The 13656-nt window shown below is 39.0% G+C and overlaps 1 protein-coding gene across 1 annotated transcript in view; it reads right to left on the reverse strand.

Annotated features, from left to right (window-relative positions):
* Positions 1 to 1959: 1959 nt before the first annotated feature.
* The window catches only part of LOC134495166 (potassium channel subfamily K member 3-like), a 96374-nt gene continuing 84677 nt past the window's right edge, over positions 1960 to 13656 (reverse strand). The window contains exon 2 of the mRNA XM_063300386.1: positions 1960 to 2141. Within this exon, the coding sequence (XP_063156456.1) occupies positions 1987 to 2141 (155 nt within the window). The 3' untranslated portion in view covers positions 1960 to 1986. The remainder of the gene's footprint in view (positions 2142 to 13656) is intronic.

The raw sequence follows: 13656 nt of genomic DNA on the forward strand, positions 1-13656 counted from the left end.
GAGGGCTTTGTTTTGTTTGCCAAATCTAGATCTTAGGTTGGACTCAGCTCTGATCTGGAACAAAAAGGAACTTTCTATATTGCAAGTAATATACCATTACACAGCATGAGTAGGTTCAACTTTTGGTAAATTCCATCTTCCTTGCACAGTGCAAGAGATAATTTGAATTACAGCCATGTGTTGACTTCTTAAAACTAGAGTGCTGCATGTCTTCTGTTCTTAGGAGCATGCTGGCTGGGGAATTCTGGGAGTTGAAGTCCACACGTCTTAAACTTGCTGAAGTTGAGAAACACTGTTGTAGAGGAACATAACAAAACCATTCTGGTGGTTTCCATCATAAATATATGCACCTTGTGTGCATTGAGCAGTGGGGATCTAGAGGAATTGGGACCAAGAGTTGCACTGGACAGCTACCTGATAACTTTATGTTCTATAATTCCCAGCTCTTTTTATCAGCTGGAAAACCAGCCATCTCTTTGTATCATCTACTTTTTTTCTTGTGATTCAGCCTGACCTTTTCTTATACATACATCATCATGATGCAGCATCAGTAGTGTGGTCTCTGTTTATGGAACACAAAACAGATGTCTTCTCAAACAGCGAGATATGTAAGCCGGGGAACTATCTCAAATATTTGCTGTGAACAGCAGGCGATCCAGCGTCTCTCACAAGAGACTGTCTCATGGACCAAATGCTAATTGAGGTCAAGGAAACGATTTAAAAAAAAAGAATATCCATCCCAACCTTTCTCCCACCACTATTTCCAGGAAATTTGAGAATGGGCAGGTTATCGGCACTGCTTTCTAGAAGAAATCTGAGTCACGCTAGTGGGGAATCTTAAGTCTTAACAAATTGCAAAGTGCAAGAGCTTGGAATCATCAAATCACAACCCTAGTCAAGTGCATCCATTCAGCTAGCATTTCATCCAAGGATGAGCTCTGGAATCTGTTCCTGGTACCAAGGCTCATTCATGGAGAGTTTCCCAGAAAACCTAATCTGTTGTTCCCCAAATGAAAAATGTCTCCTCATGGATGCTTCCTCCAATAGTTGGAAGATCACAGATCAACACTGGAAATAAGGGCATAGGTGGATATTGCTCTAGTTTTTGGAGAGACAGTCTTCCTGGAGATATCTCATTGGCCATTATAGGAAAACAGATGCTGGGCTTTTTAGATGGGGGAAGAAAATGAGGAAGGATCAGGATTTGTTAAAAGAAAAAAAAACCCTAATGGAACAGCTTAGAAAGCAAAATGGACCTTGGAACACAACCAGCCATTTATTACAAATTGGAACAAAATTAAAGTAGAAGAAACAACAGTGTAGTTGCTAATATTGTAAAGATTTCTTTAATAACCAAATCCATTGAGAAAATACAGTTTTATAAATGTTTAAATCAAATATTCCCATTTCTTTAACTTTTGCACTGAGTGGCTTGTGGTATTATTCTGGATAGTGCCAATAAAGCTGGAGGACAGGACATTGGGGAATATTGATCCAAAGTAAAATCAAGGCTGTTTTCTTGCCACCATTCCTTGGAAAAAGTTAATGCTATGAATCTAATACATGTACAGAAAAAGCTGTTAGGCTCAGGAACAGAATCTTCATTTGGGACCCAATCCATTTTATTTTCATTCTATACCAGAACATCAACATCCTCTTCTTTTTTTTTTTTTCATTTCTTCATTGAAACCAATGGTACTGTAAATGAGAGTGTGGGAGGAAACCCCAAGAACAGAAACAACACTCTGAATTACTTTTTAAATTTAAAAAAAATGATATTTTAAAATGCGATTATGTTTTGAGTTTTACTGCCTTGAATGAAAGGGAATCGGTCCACCTGATTATTTCATTTCAAATACTGAAGCATACTTTGGAGGAGGAGGTCCTGCCATGTGTGGAACTCAAGGCAATTGTGTCTTTCTCCCACTAAAAAAACCCTACCCACAAACACACACACACACATTTGGTGTCCATCTACCTTACCATTTAGTCAACCTGTTCCAGCAGCTTCAATAAAGAGATACTCCAAGACTGAACCTTGAAGAATTGAGGAGAAGTAGAATGACACAGAAAGACTTGCATCTTTCCATGGGAATTGTTTGCCAAAAGGAGAATGGAACATACTCTTCTCATTAGCGACTCTTCATATTTCACAAAAGGAAAAATAAATATAGTTACCAAACCCGTCAGGGACGCCTTGAAGCCGTGGCAGAAGAGAGGCCCAAAGGTCACATCCCAGCCTTGGCTTGCTTTGTGATAACTCAGAGGTTTGCAGGCTTCCCTCTCTGTTCTCAGGACCTCTTGGCCTCCCTCTCCCCACACATCTCTTAGCCCCTCAGGAACCAGGCAAACTGCTTCAGACAAGTTCCAGCAAGCAGCTGTTCCCAGCTTCTCTGTTAAGGGAGGGTAATAAGTTACAACCTCTAGCATCCCATTATATGGAATTCTTTCCAAGATAATCACCCACTGGTAGCACAGTTACAATTTTGGGTTTGTGGGAATGTTAACAACTGCAGCCGGTCCTTTAAATTCTGGACTTGTGTCCAACTTGCCACTCTTGTTCACTGATCCTGCCCCTCAACCCCATTTTGTTTGCCTCCACAAAATGAAGAAAGACCCCCATGAAGTAAGGGCAGGCCGTAGTTAGGACTGGGACTTGGTTGATTTTTATTATAGTGGACAGAAATATATAGAATAGTGGTGGGAAGGAAATGATTAAATGGATGTTGTTTTAAGGGGGAGGGAAGTTGATTTAGAAACATACGTACACACACACACACACACACACACACAAACTTCCTTTTTTTATATAAGGGGAAGGAGCAATTGCATTAGTGATTTGTATGTGTCAATGGAAGCATGTATAGAAATAATGTGATCTTGGTTTGATAAAGAGTAAGGGTTTGACTATGGAAATTTCTGTATATTCTTGCTGTTGAAGGTTGGAAGTCACCTTTGTTTGTGATCTTTAAAATTCTTTTTCTTTGTGTTTCACACTTTTTTAGTTTTTTTCATTTTCTTTTTGTAGTTTTTTCTTTTTTCTGTAGTTTTTATCTTTGTTCTAAACTTAATACAATTCAAAAAATTGACTAAAAAAACAGTAAGGACTGGGACTTGATTCTCCTCAACCTCCTCTCCCATTATGACTGGCTTTGTACAACCTGCTTAGTTTAGGGACTGAATTCCTATGATGATGTGACATAACATTACTGAACCATGACTGAACCATAACCTAACCAAACATGATCCACTCACTCACAAAACAAAACAAAAAACACCTAACCAAGGTTAAAATTAATCAGGCTTAACAAGCTATGCTGATGCAGCTGTTTGGTCTTTAAGTGACCATGTTGTGCAAGACAAGTCTACAGCTGTGTCATGTAATACACTTGACTACAATCTCTTTCCAAATTTCTTTCCAGTAGCACACAAATGGGGGTGTCTCAGTGATTCATCTCTGAGCTACATTAACACTCCTTCCATCAGGTACAAAGAAGTATGGGAGGCTATCACTGCCTTTCCTATGTCCTGGTGTTTTTGTTTTTTATTTTCATTAGAGTTTTCATTAGAAATGCAGTGGTGGCACAATCAGGGTTAAAGCTATCATGGCAGGATTAGAGAGGGACTGAAACAGCCACAGAGTTAGAGTGCCTAGAGAAACCCTGTTTTTATTTGTTTGTTTATTTATTTCTCACATTTCTTCACCGCTCATCTCAACAAATGACTCAATTTTCACAATTGTTCATCTCAACTGTACAGGGGAAAAATTAATTAGGAGTTAATTCTCTGGTCATTCATTCAGGAGGCATGGCTGATGGAATACATGGGACTATTTGGGCCTAAATGTAATCTATTCAGCCTCATCTGATCTACTTAAACTGTTTACAATTATAAATTGTAGACCAGATAGGAAAAGCCTGCAGAGTCTAGCTTCTGGAATTCTCTCCAATCACTTAATTATAACACTACTTTGGGTCACATGACCAGAAGAGGGCTAAGGTTCTCCTCCAACCTATGACTGAAGTTGGGATTTGCAGGAAGAATTATTTTACAGGTATCAGATTGGCACAGAAGCAACACCTGCTCCAGGTATCACCTATTCTCTAGAGCAGCAACCACTGTGCCTTTCATGTTTATAGGTGTGCCCCATCAGCCAGAACCCCAGCTCCATGACATCACCAGAGGCAGACTGCCTCAATTTCCCTTCTTGAGTCCCAGCAACTTGTGATGTCATGAGACTTCTGATTTCATGACCCAGAAGTCCTGCCTATGAGATGTGTGCCATGAGATGAAAAAGGTTGAAAACTTCTGCTCTAGAGGAAGAGGAAAAGTTAGATATGAACTGCCCTAAGTTTAATTTCTTTTTCTGTGTTTCTAAATCTAACTGATTATGTCTGGTGATTATTTTCTCTATACACACTTAGTCTTTGTATGTTTTATGTAAACTGGTACCTCTTTATATCACAGTTGTTTCTAAATAGATCAGCCCATATCTCTTAAAGTTGCTAAGGTTGAGAAACACTGCCCCAGGAGGTCTCTGGGAGTGTTGGTTTGACTTCTCCAATATTTCAGTCTATGAGCTCAGACATGCCCCTAAAATATTATTTGTATGTTTCTTAAAACAAAACCAATATAATTCAGGGAGGTAGGGAACTGTAAATATTTATAGGTATATAAAGGGGTCATGAAGACAACATTCCTTGTCCCTGATACAAGTATAAGTAAAATTAGGTTTGATGCCATGGACTTAGGCAATAAATTGAATTGTGAAAAGTCATTCAAAATAAGAATCATAAATACATAAGTAAGTACAGATCTGTTAAATAGACATTGATGCAGGCTCTAGAATAATTTTTTATAAGCATATTGATTGGAAATTCTTTGACTTGCAGTCTTAGCATGTCTAAGACAGTCACCAGATTAGGAAAACTAGTACAGATTGAATTATATATCAGTAAGATTCCAGAAAATAATTGTCATTCTTTCTGAAATGTGGTAGTCATAATGCCAGAGGTACATTTAATCATTTTCAATGGAGATTCTATCTGGAAATTCTAAGAACATGTTTTGTTATATTAGATACAAATGGAAGTTCATGAAATCCTATACTGTTTCATTAAGCTATTTTAAATGGAAGAGTTAAGGTTGAGCATAAAGAGTTGATAGACACCACTATAATTAGGATTTTTAGTCATCATTATAAAAACTGGTTTAGAGCCAGGGTTTAATTTCTGCAGTGGGGGCAAACCTAGAGTGAAATTCAAACCAGGATGCTCCAGCCAACAGGAATAGGAAATGATCTTTGAAAATGGTCACCTCGCTCAGCCCTCAGGACCATCTTCCATATAGTTTCCAAGTCTCTCCCGGAGGAAATTTGGGGTGGAATGGTGGGAAACAGCATGAGGTGGAAGACCTGTGAATAAAATGACTTTCTTAAACCACCTTTAGAAAGGGATATTTTTGTTGGATTAGCTATTTTTAAAGACAAAATTGAATTAGATCTATAATTTACCTGAAAGATGTTGACTCCATCACAGAACAGTTTGCTCAATCAGGGGAACTCATGAATCCAACCCATCTCTGGCACTGCGATAAGCATGTGTGATAGTATGTATTATTCATACTATGGTAAATAGGACTATTGTTTCTAAGTTGTTTGGGGACATGATTAATTTTATCTTTTACAATTAATCTGTGCACTGAGCATTTCTGATAATAAATGCTTGCTACTGCTGGTCCAAATATTGATGCTGAATATTAGACATTTGCTAAAAAGTATCCATTATGAGAAAACATCCCTTCAAAATTGGCATAGGAAAAGTACGAATGCCAATATGATTTATGGAATGGACTTTTGTTGTTTCAAGCATAACTTCAGGGACCTGCCATAACTGACGCCACATCTTTCTAGAATGAATTTTTCAGCAGTAAGTTCCATTAACATCAAATGACACTTCTGTATTATTTATGTTTTCTTTCTGTTTGTTTTTGTATTCAGTTCATAAAAGCAAAATAATAATTTTTAAAACTCTAAGTCTGTTTTTCAAACCTGGCAACTTTAAGATGTGTGGACTTCACCTCCCAGAATTCCCCAGCCAGTATGCTGGCTAGGGAATTCTGGGAAGTGAAGTCCACACATCTTAAAGTTGCCAGGTTTGAAAAACACTGCTCTAAATAGTGTTTACTCCCAGGCTACCCCTAAAATAACAGCCTAAAGAGATACATAGAAGAAAGAAAGAGAAAGAGAGGTTGAATCCAGACTTTATTTTGTTTCTAAAATGAAAATAAAAGAGCAGTACAAATATGCTTTGGCATGAGAAAGAGAAGACTTGTCTAGGAGTATTTTATTCAATCCCCCCTCCTTCCTCCCCCATCTCTTATTTTTCTAAGAGTGAAAAAAACCCAAGTAAGAATAAAATTCTCCCAAATCATTCAAAAGCAAGACTTCTTCAATGCTTTTTCCAAACAGTATGTCTATATTTATAAAGTTATGGCGTGTATATAGCATCATTTATATTAAATAGCTCTCCTTGAAAATCCCATATCTAACATTTATATACATGTCAAGTATTAGAAATAGGTGTTTTTAGAGTCACTATTAAAAAATAGCAAAACACAAGTTCTGCTTCGTAACTTTCTAAGCAAAAATACAATGTTGTTTTTCCATTTTTCCAGTGCCCATTTAATTCACTACAAATAAATAGAATGGATGGTTATAAAATAAATAGGAAGAAAACACTCCTTGGAACAAGGGTTCTTCTTTCACAGGGTTGGAGCAGCTACCCATCCCAGTGCTCCAGGTCTTGTTGCCTCTATTATAAACACTTTGGAGAAAAAACAAGACTTCTCTCCAAGGATGCCCTGCCTTTAGACTACAACAGTGTTTCTCAACCTTGGCAACTTTAAGATGTGTGGACTTCAACTCCAAGCAAGACTGGCCGGGAAATTCTGGGAATTGAAGTCCACACATCTTAAAATTGCCAAGGTTGAGAAACACTGGGCTACAATACGAGGCAGAAGAGGGAAGCAGAGCAGTTCTTTGGCCAATGAGAGGCAGAGTAAGGTGGTGCTGCAGGGCCCACACCTGAGGTTGTGAGCCAGAAATCCATCCAGGGAAGCTTCCATTGGCTCAGGGGAGCCCACAGGGGAACTTGAAAAAGTCAAGAGGGTGGCTGCAACTGTACAATTGAAGCCCTCCTCTTTTTACCTGTATTGCAACAGACATAAAAAGGGGCAGGTCTTCAGTTGCAAGGTCGTGGCTACCCTCTTGACTTTTTTGACGCCCCTTCCTTCACAGATGCCCCTGCTTCTCTTTTTCCATCTGTTAAGAAACCTCATTTCTCCCCCACCCCCAATAGCATTGTATTTATTCTGATACAAAGCCAACAACTTTGTGAGTTGTTTGTAATTTTTGGTTTTAGTTTTCAACAAGCCATTTACCCAAACTATTTTGTTCTTTTGGGTGTTCTGGGATCAGATGGTCTATCAGAGCAACAGAGCATCAGTCAGGTCATAGGTTGTCCCCATTTTCTCTGAATTATTCTTCCTCTCTTGTGACTTCCATCTGTTCCTTCACCCCCACCCCAATGGCTTCCTAATTGGAAAAACTATATACCTGTAGTTATTAGGCAGGAAACCTCAGAGAAACATTTCAAACAATTGACTTTGTGTTCAGTACCCCAAATGTCACATACCACTATTGCTCATAATTGGGGTACTTTATTTTGAGTCTTCCACCCTGATTTTATCTTTGTTTTTCCCAGCAGTGATGTCCTAAGAAAGTTCTGAGCAGGCAAGAGCAGAAACAACATCCCTCATTTCAGGACAGAATCAGAAATATTTTAAAATGCTAAAATCATGTGGGTTTTTTTTTAGATGACTACATTTTGTCATATTTATTATACAGAATCACTTCTATTGAATGGTTGGTTCGGGGATGAATCCAGGCCTGTTTACATAATCCTTTATTCAGAGATATCACAGTCTTGACTGCCTTCTGATTCTTTGTTTGCTTGTTCAAATGATTCATTCAGAGCCAAAAGAAATTGAAAGCATGATAGAATCATTGATGGATTTTGATTTAACAAATCCATTGGATAACTAGGAGTTCTTGTTTTGCCTTTATTTCATCTTGTAGCATGGGACAAAGTATGCCTGTTATCTTTAAAATACAGAAGCTGGTGGAATTTAATATTCCCTGGAAACAAGCTTCAACTTGAAAAAGACCCTGAATTGTATATAAAGAAGTATATTGAAAATACCCTGATTCCTTACCACAGCATTATCTGATAAGGGCTGTCAGCAGAACATGCCCTGAATCTCCAAATATAACACTGATTCAGATCATTTTATTGTGTGTACATACATCCTACTACTGTCAACAGGATTTAAGATAGCTGTCACTTATTAGTTTGAACAAAACTTAGGCATGACTCTTTAGAATGGAGTTGACTGAGAGAGACATCGTGAGCTTCACTGAAGACATATAGCTTATAGCATATTGTTTCCCTGCAAGGTTTTTGGCAGCATTCATAAGGACAGAAGAAAAGCTTTCTGGATCACATCAATCTGCTGGGGAACATATTCTGTAGCCTTAGGACTGCAGGTTCTACAGCTCCTTCCCAAGTTACTGTTGAACTGTAAATTTTAATGAAACGTGGAAGGAAAATTATTAGATATAGGGCAAGCAACCAACCATAAGAAGTATATTAAATTGACTTGCATTAAAATAAAATCAAACAAATTTTAGATTTCGTCTTGCTTCTCTTCCACTTGTTGGAGTGTATTCCCCACAAAGGAATAACATTTTGAGAAGAATCTTTGCATAAACTAAAAATGTAAGTGTCCCAAAGCCAGAAGGGATCTCAAATGGCTTTGGGGTCATGTGGCATTAAGGAAAGAGGAAACCCTCAGCCAAACAGGACAGCAAGTGGAGTTGATTTACATAAATCCTTAATGACAAGAGGGGATCTGTTCAGAAGCGCGCCTCATTAACTAGGCATGAGCTTTCTCTTTTTCCTGGTGTTGTGAGAGATGCTGCATGGTTGAACACATAATCCACAGCAAAGGCACAAGATAAGGGAAAGAATTATGGTGGTGGGGTAATGCAGCTATGCATGGAAGAGCTGCACTAGCAGTGGGAAGCACAGAGGAGTCCAACTTCCATTGGCCTGTATTTGTAATAAACCTTCCCCTGAAATGCTGGCCATGCCATAGTTAGTCTGCACACAGAACAGGGCACTCAGGTGCCAGACACTATCTGGAAAGCAGAGAAGAGGCAAGAAAACATGGGCCATGCTCTCCTGCATCTCCAGGTCTTAACCAGTGTTTTCCCAATAGGCTGAGGCCCCTGCATTTGCAGACCGGACCAAATGATTTGTAGATTCTTGCCACTTTGTGACAATGCAGCACATTTCCATGCACTAAGTGGGTATACGAATTCATCTTTGGGGGTAGTTTAGTTGTTTGTTTATTGATTTATTTTGCAGAGAAAGCAAAATAAATAAAAGATAAGCTATCCAGGAATGAGAAGAGGAAGAGGCATTTCCATCATCTGGAAGTGAGGTTTAGTACATGCAGGCATGGCAAGGAATACTGACAAGAATCTTCTCCAGCTCAGAGGGGCTGACCTTTGACATATTATGCAGTGTGTAAAATAGAGGAGAGAAGCTATTGACTCTTCCTGCTGCTGAGGAAGACTGTATCCTCCTGACAAAATAGCTAATGAAATTCAGTGAAATATACATATTCTAGAGTTTTCCAGAGCAGCTTCTGGATAACTTTACCTGCTTCCTCTACTCTGGCCAGCGTTGAGGCAAAACTGGCCACATCATTCCTACACATTCCCACAGATTAATGAACAGATGCACAATTCCTGACTGGCCACCTGTCTTGTTCAGTACTCTTACTGAACGGTCATTGCAAACCTTGGAATGCAATAAAGGCTAGTTTGTTATCAGGTACACATAGAACCTGGCTCATCTCTTTGATGGATGTACATCCATGATACAGGTCTTTCCCAATACCTATATATAATATGCCATATTTCTGTATAATATTTTAGGTGTACACCATAACATCAACTTTGGAAAGCACCCTAAAAGGTAATGTGTGCAACCAGCTTTATGATGGGTAGCAGGCAGCCCCCTCCCCAGTCACAGGGAGGGAGAACATCAGCACGGACTGAACTGAACACGACCTTTTTTGGCATGGAAGAAATTAGGCTCTGTAAACACAGAATGTGCTTCTAAAAGCAGCAGTTAGAAGAATGAAATATCAGATATTCAGGAACAGTATAAGGCCCACTGCTCACCAATAGTGAGTGGTAACTCCATATTTATTTGAGTTTCTTTCCACATCCACTTAGTCTTAGAGAAGGAATAGGAATAGCCAACAAGCTGCTAATGGGCACCTCTGTTCCTAGGTTGATCTCTCTTAGCATCCAATTTACTATTTTTTTAAAGATTAAGAAATATTTAAAAAATATTAATTTGAAGGGTAACATCCTATGAAGCCTCTAATGTTACTTCTCTTTATAAAATGTTGGGCACCATGTAGGCCCCATAAAGTAAAGTCTTCACGTCAAGTTTGACCCCCAGAGGATACAGAGACATTTCTAGGAAATTATCTTGCCAATAGCATGGAAGTGGTTTGCCACTGCCCTTTTCCTGAATGTCTTTTCAGCTTTCCTGTTTAACCTACAATAATGGGATTTCCTGGTGGTTCTCCAACCCAAACACTAACCATGTCTGACCCTGCTTAACTTTTCTGAAATCAACCAATGAATACATGATAGAAATGTGAAAATAAAAAAGGACAACTCTTTGAAGCATGAGTTAGCAAAACCCTTTTGTCTAGGATTTGGGATGAAAAAGAAGACATCTCAAGGGCTGAGAATTAAGTCTTGGTGAAACTAAGCTCAGAAATGATTCCCTATCCCTTCTTTTTAGAGATGTTAACCTCTCACCTCCTTCCCAGCATTCTACCATTGCTGGTTGGTTGGAGTGAGTATCACTGGTAGCAAAATGTGCTAGCCTGGTCCCACAAACATTAATCTTCTTTTCATGTTTCCTGTCCTGGTTTCACTTTAAGCACTCTCAAGGTGCATGGGTCACAGAGTTTTATTCAACAGAACCACTCATTGCATCCAAATACATTCTTACATGTTCTCCTATCAAAAGAACCCACAGAGCTTTTCCTAAACTTGGGTGCCTCTTCTACACCAGCCCCAAGTCCTAAGGAGGCCTTCTGGAGGCCTTATCTGCCAGCCCTGGCTTCACTCCTTTGCCACTGTGATGCTGTGCTGGTTGCTTCTACTACAGCAGTTAAGATCACGTGAATGGGAATAATAATAATAAAAAAGCTTTAGCCTAAGACCAGCTTAGCCTAATTTGCTCACCAATGCATGAGCCCATTTTAGCCAGAAAGCTTAGTTGCTTTGTGAGCCTCTCAACAGAATCTGTCCCAGGATCACTGGGAGTGGCTTTTAGCCACACATCTTTGTTTATCTCTTGCTGATGCAGCCAAATACACAAGTTATGGGTTCATGTTCTCATGTAGCGTTTCCTTTTTGTATTGTCTGCTGGCAGAAGGCGGGTTATTGCATTCATGGATCAGATCTGTCTGCTTTTCATTCTGCCACCCTTACTAGCATCAAACTCTATCCCATTGACATATTTAAAGGATGACTCTGAATTTAAGACACCCCTCCCCCTCCAAAATGGGAAGAATAGTCACAAAGCATATTCTCTGGAAAGCAAAAATTATGTTTCCATTTAAGATAAATTGTTTTTGGGAAAAACCATCAACTAACTTTATCCTTCAGCCCTCCAAATTCCCTATTGCATGGGTCTCTAACATCCTACTGTATGACTAGTTATTGACATTAATGATTTTAAATGAACAATGTTTAAAAATAAACAACATATATACATTGTCATGGAGGCAATATCTTTGGTTTGTGGACCCTGTTGTATATTCTTGGGTCTGTGCTGGAAAGAATCCAATTAATACAAACATTTAGTTCTGAGTCCCATCAGAATATTTCTTTGAACCCATCTCCAATCACTGCGACCATCTAGTTGCCTTGTTTTAGAGTGGAATGAACTGGCATTTGAAGAAATATGAAAGGAATCACAGAGCTTGTTCCCCACAAGAAAAAATGGCCAGATTGCAGGAGTATCAAAACTTAGTCACTAGTTTCAGGTTCTGACATCTCTGGTGAAACAATTTTTTCAGGTTATGAACTAAGACTTGCAACAGAGGGTGAGAAACATGTTGGGCTTCCTTTAATGAATCCCACTAGCTTTTCTTAGCCTGAAGCCCTCAAGACAGAAAGCACCAAACAGGGGGAGGCTTGATTACATATTTCAGTCAGCAATTGAAGTACTCTTCTAATGGGGTCAAAGAATCCCCTGAACATTAGAAAGAGAGCATGGTAGGAGAACCTCAGCTTTTCCATAATTATCTTTCTGTGTGCAGCGTTTCATTATGGATTCAAAGATGCAACTGCATACTAGACTGAGAGGTCCAGCAAACAATTCTATCATGTCATCATATGTTTTGCCTCATAGAATCAGTGACAGAAATACTGACCTAGCCTATGGTCTAATAAAAATGTCCCCAATCAATATGTGGATTATTCTTAAAGTCATAATGAGTTACCCAAGACTGAATGATTGGTTTCCCAATTACAGCAACTCTCCTGGGTTAGCTATAAAACTTCTAGGTTAGCAAACAGGGACTGTGTCCCTTTGGTGCAGTTTGGCCCATGATACATAACCCTCATCTGATTTATAGGGATATAGTATCTTTTAGAGGAAACCGTACATCCTAGGAGTATAGAAGTTTGGGTTAGAGAGATTATGAGATTTGAGTAGGTTCTTCCCTCACATCACATCACACTCTTGCTGCATCCTAGCATAAAGATTTTAAGCCAAGGCATTGCTAGTGATACAACCTTGTAATACTTGTAAAGAAGTTAAATGTTTTGCATATTCAAAAATGGTGGGTTTGAGGGGAAACTATACTGCAATGGCATTCCTTTCTGGAATAACAGAGCCCATGAAAAAGGAGAAATGGGCTAGAAAGGGGAAAATATAGAACACAATTTTGAAATCTATTCAGTGGGATTTAGGGATATTGAGAAAAGGGTAGTTGGGCAAGATTTTGAGAATGGACTTGCATGAAAGCTTTGAAAAAGAGCATATGGACTTTTGTTGTGTACACATAAACACAGAAATGCAAATGGGATACTGCTTTGTGCAGTGTTGTACTCTGGAGGGCAGTAGAGTAATAAGTGTCACTTGTGAATGGACCACAATGAATAAGAAGCAGCTTTTGCTAATATATGGCCCAAACCACATAGCAAAAGCCACTGTTTGTACAAACATGTGCCATCTGTGTACATTAACTAATCAGGAACAGGTTCTTCATCTTCTGTAAGATTTCTAACTTCCTCTACATAAGGGTTTTCTCCATTGGATGGCCCACCAATGGCAAACAAGGAAGGAGGTTCCACCTTACCCTTTGAAATGGATGGAGTAAAATGAATGGAGAGGGAAGAGCCATACTTAACAAATTTCCTCTCCTTTCACTCCACTTTATTGGACTGGCCTGGGGGGGAGGGGAAATGTAAGGTCCTTCTATCGGTCCTTG

The sequence above is a fragment of the Candoia aspera genome, chromosome 1 (assembly GCF_035149785.1).
Source record: "Candoia aspera isolate rCanAsp1 chromosome 1, rCanAsp1.hap2, whole genome shotgun sequence".
NCBI classification, from domain to species: domain Eukaryota; kingdom Metazoa; phylum Chordata; class Lepidosauria; order Squamata; family Boidae; genus Candoia; species Candoia aspera.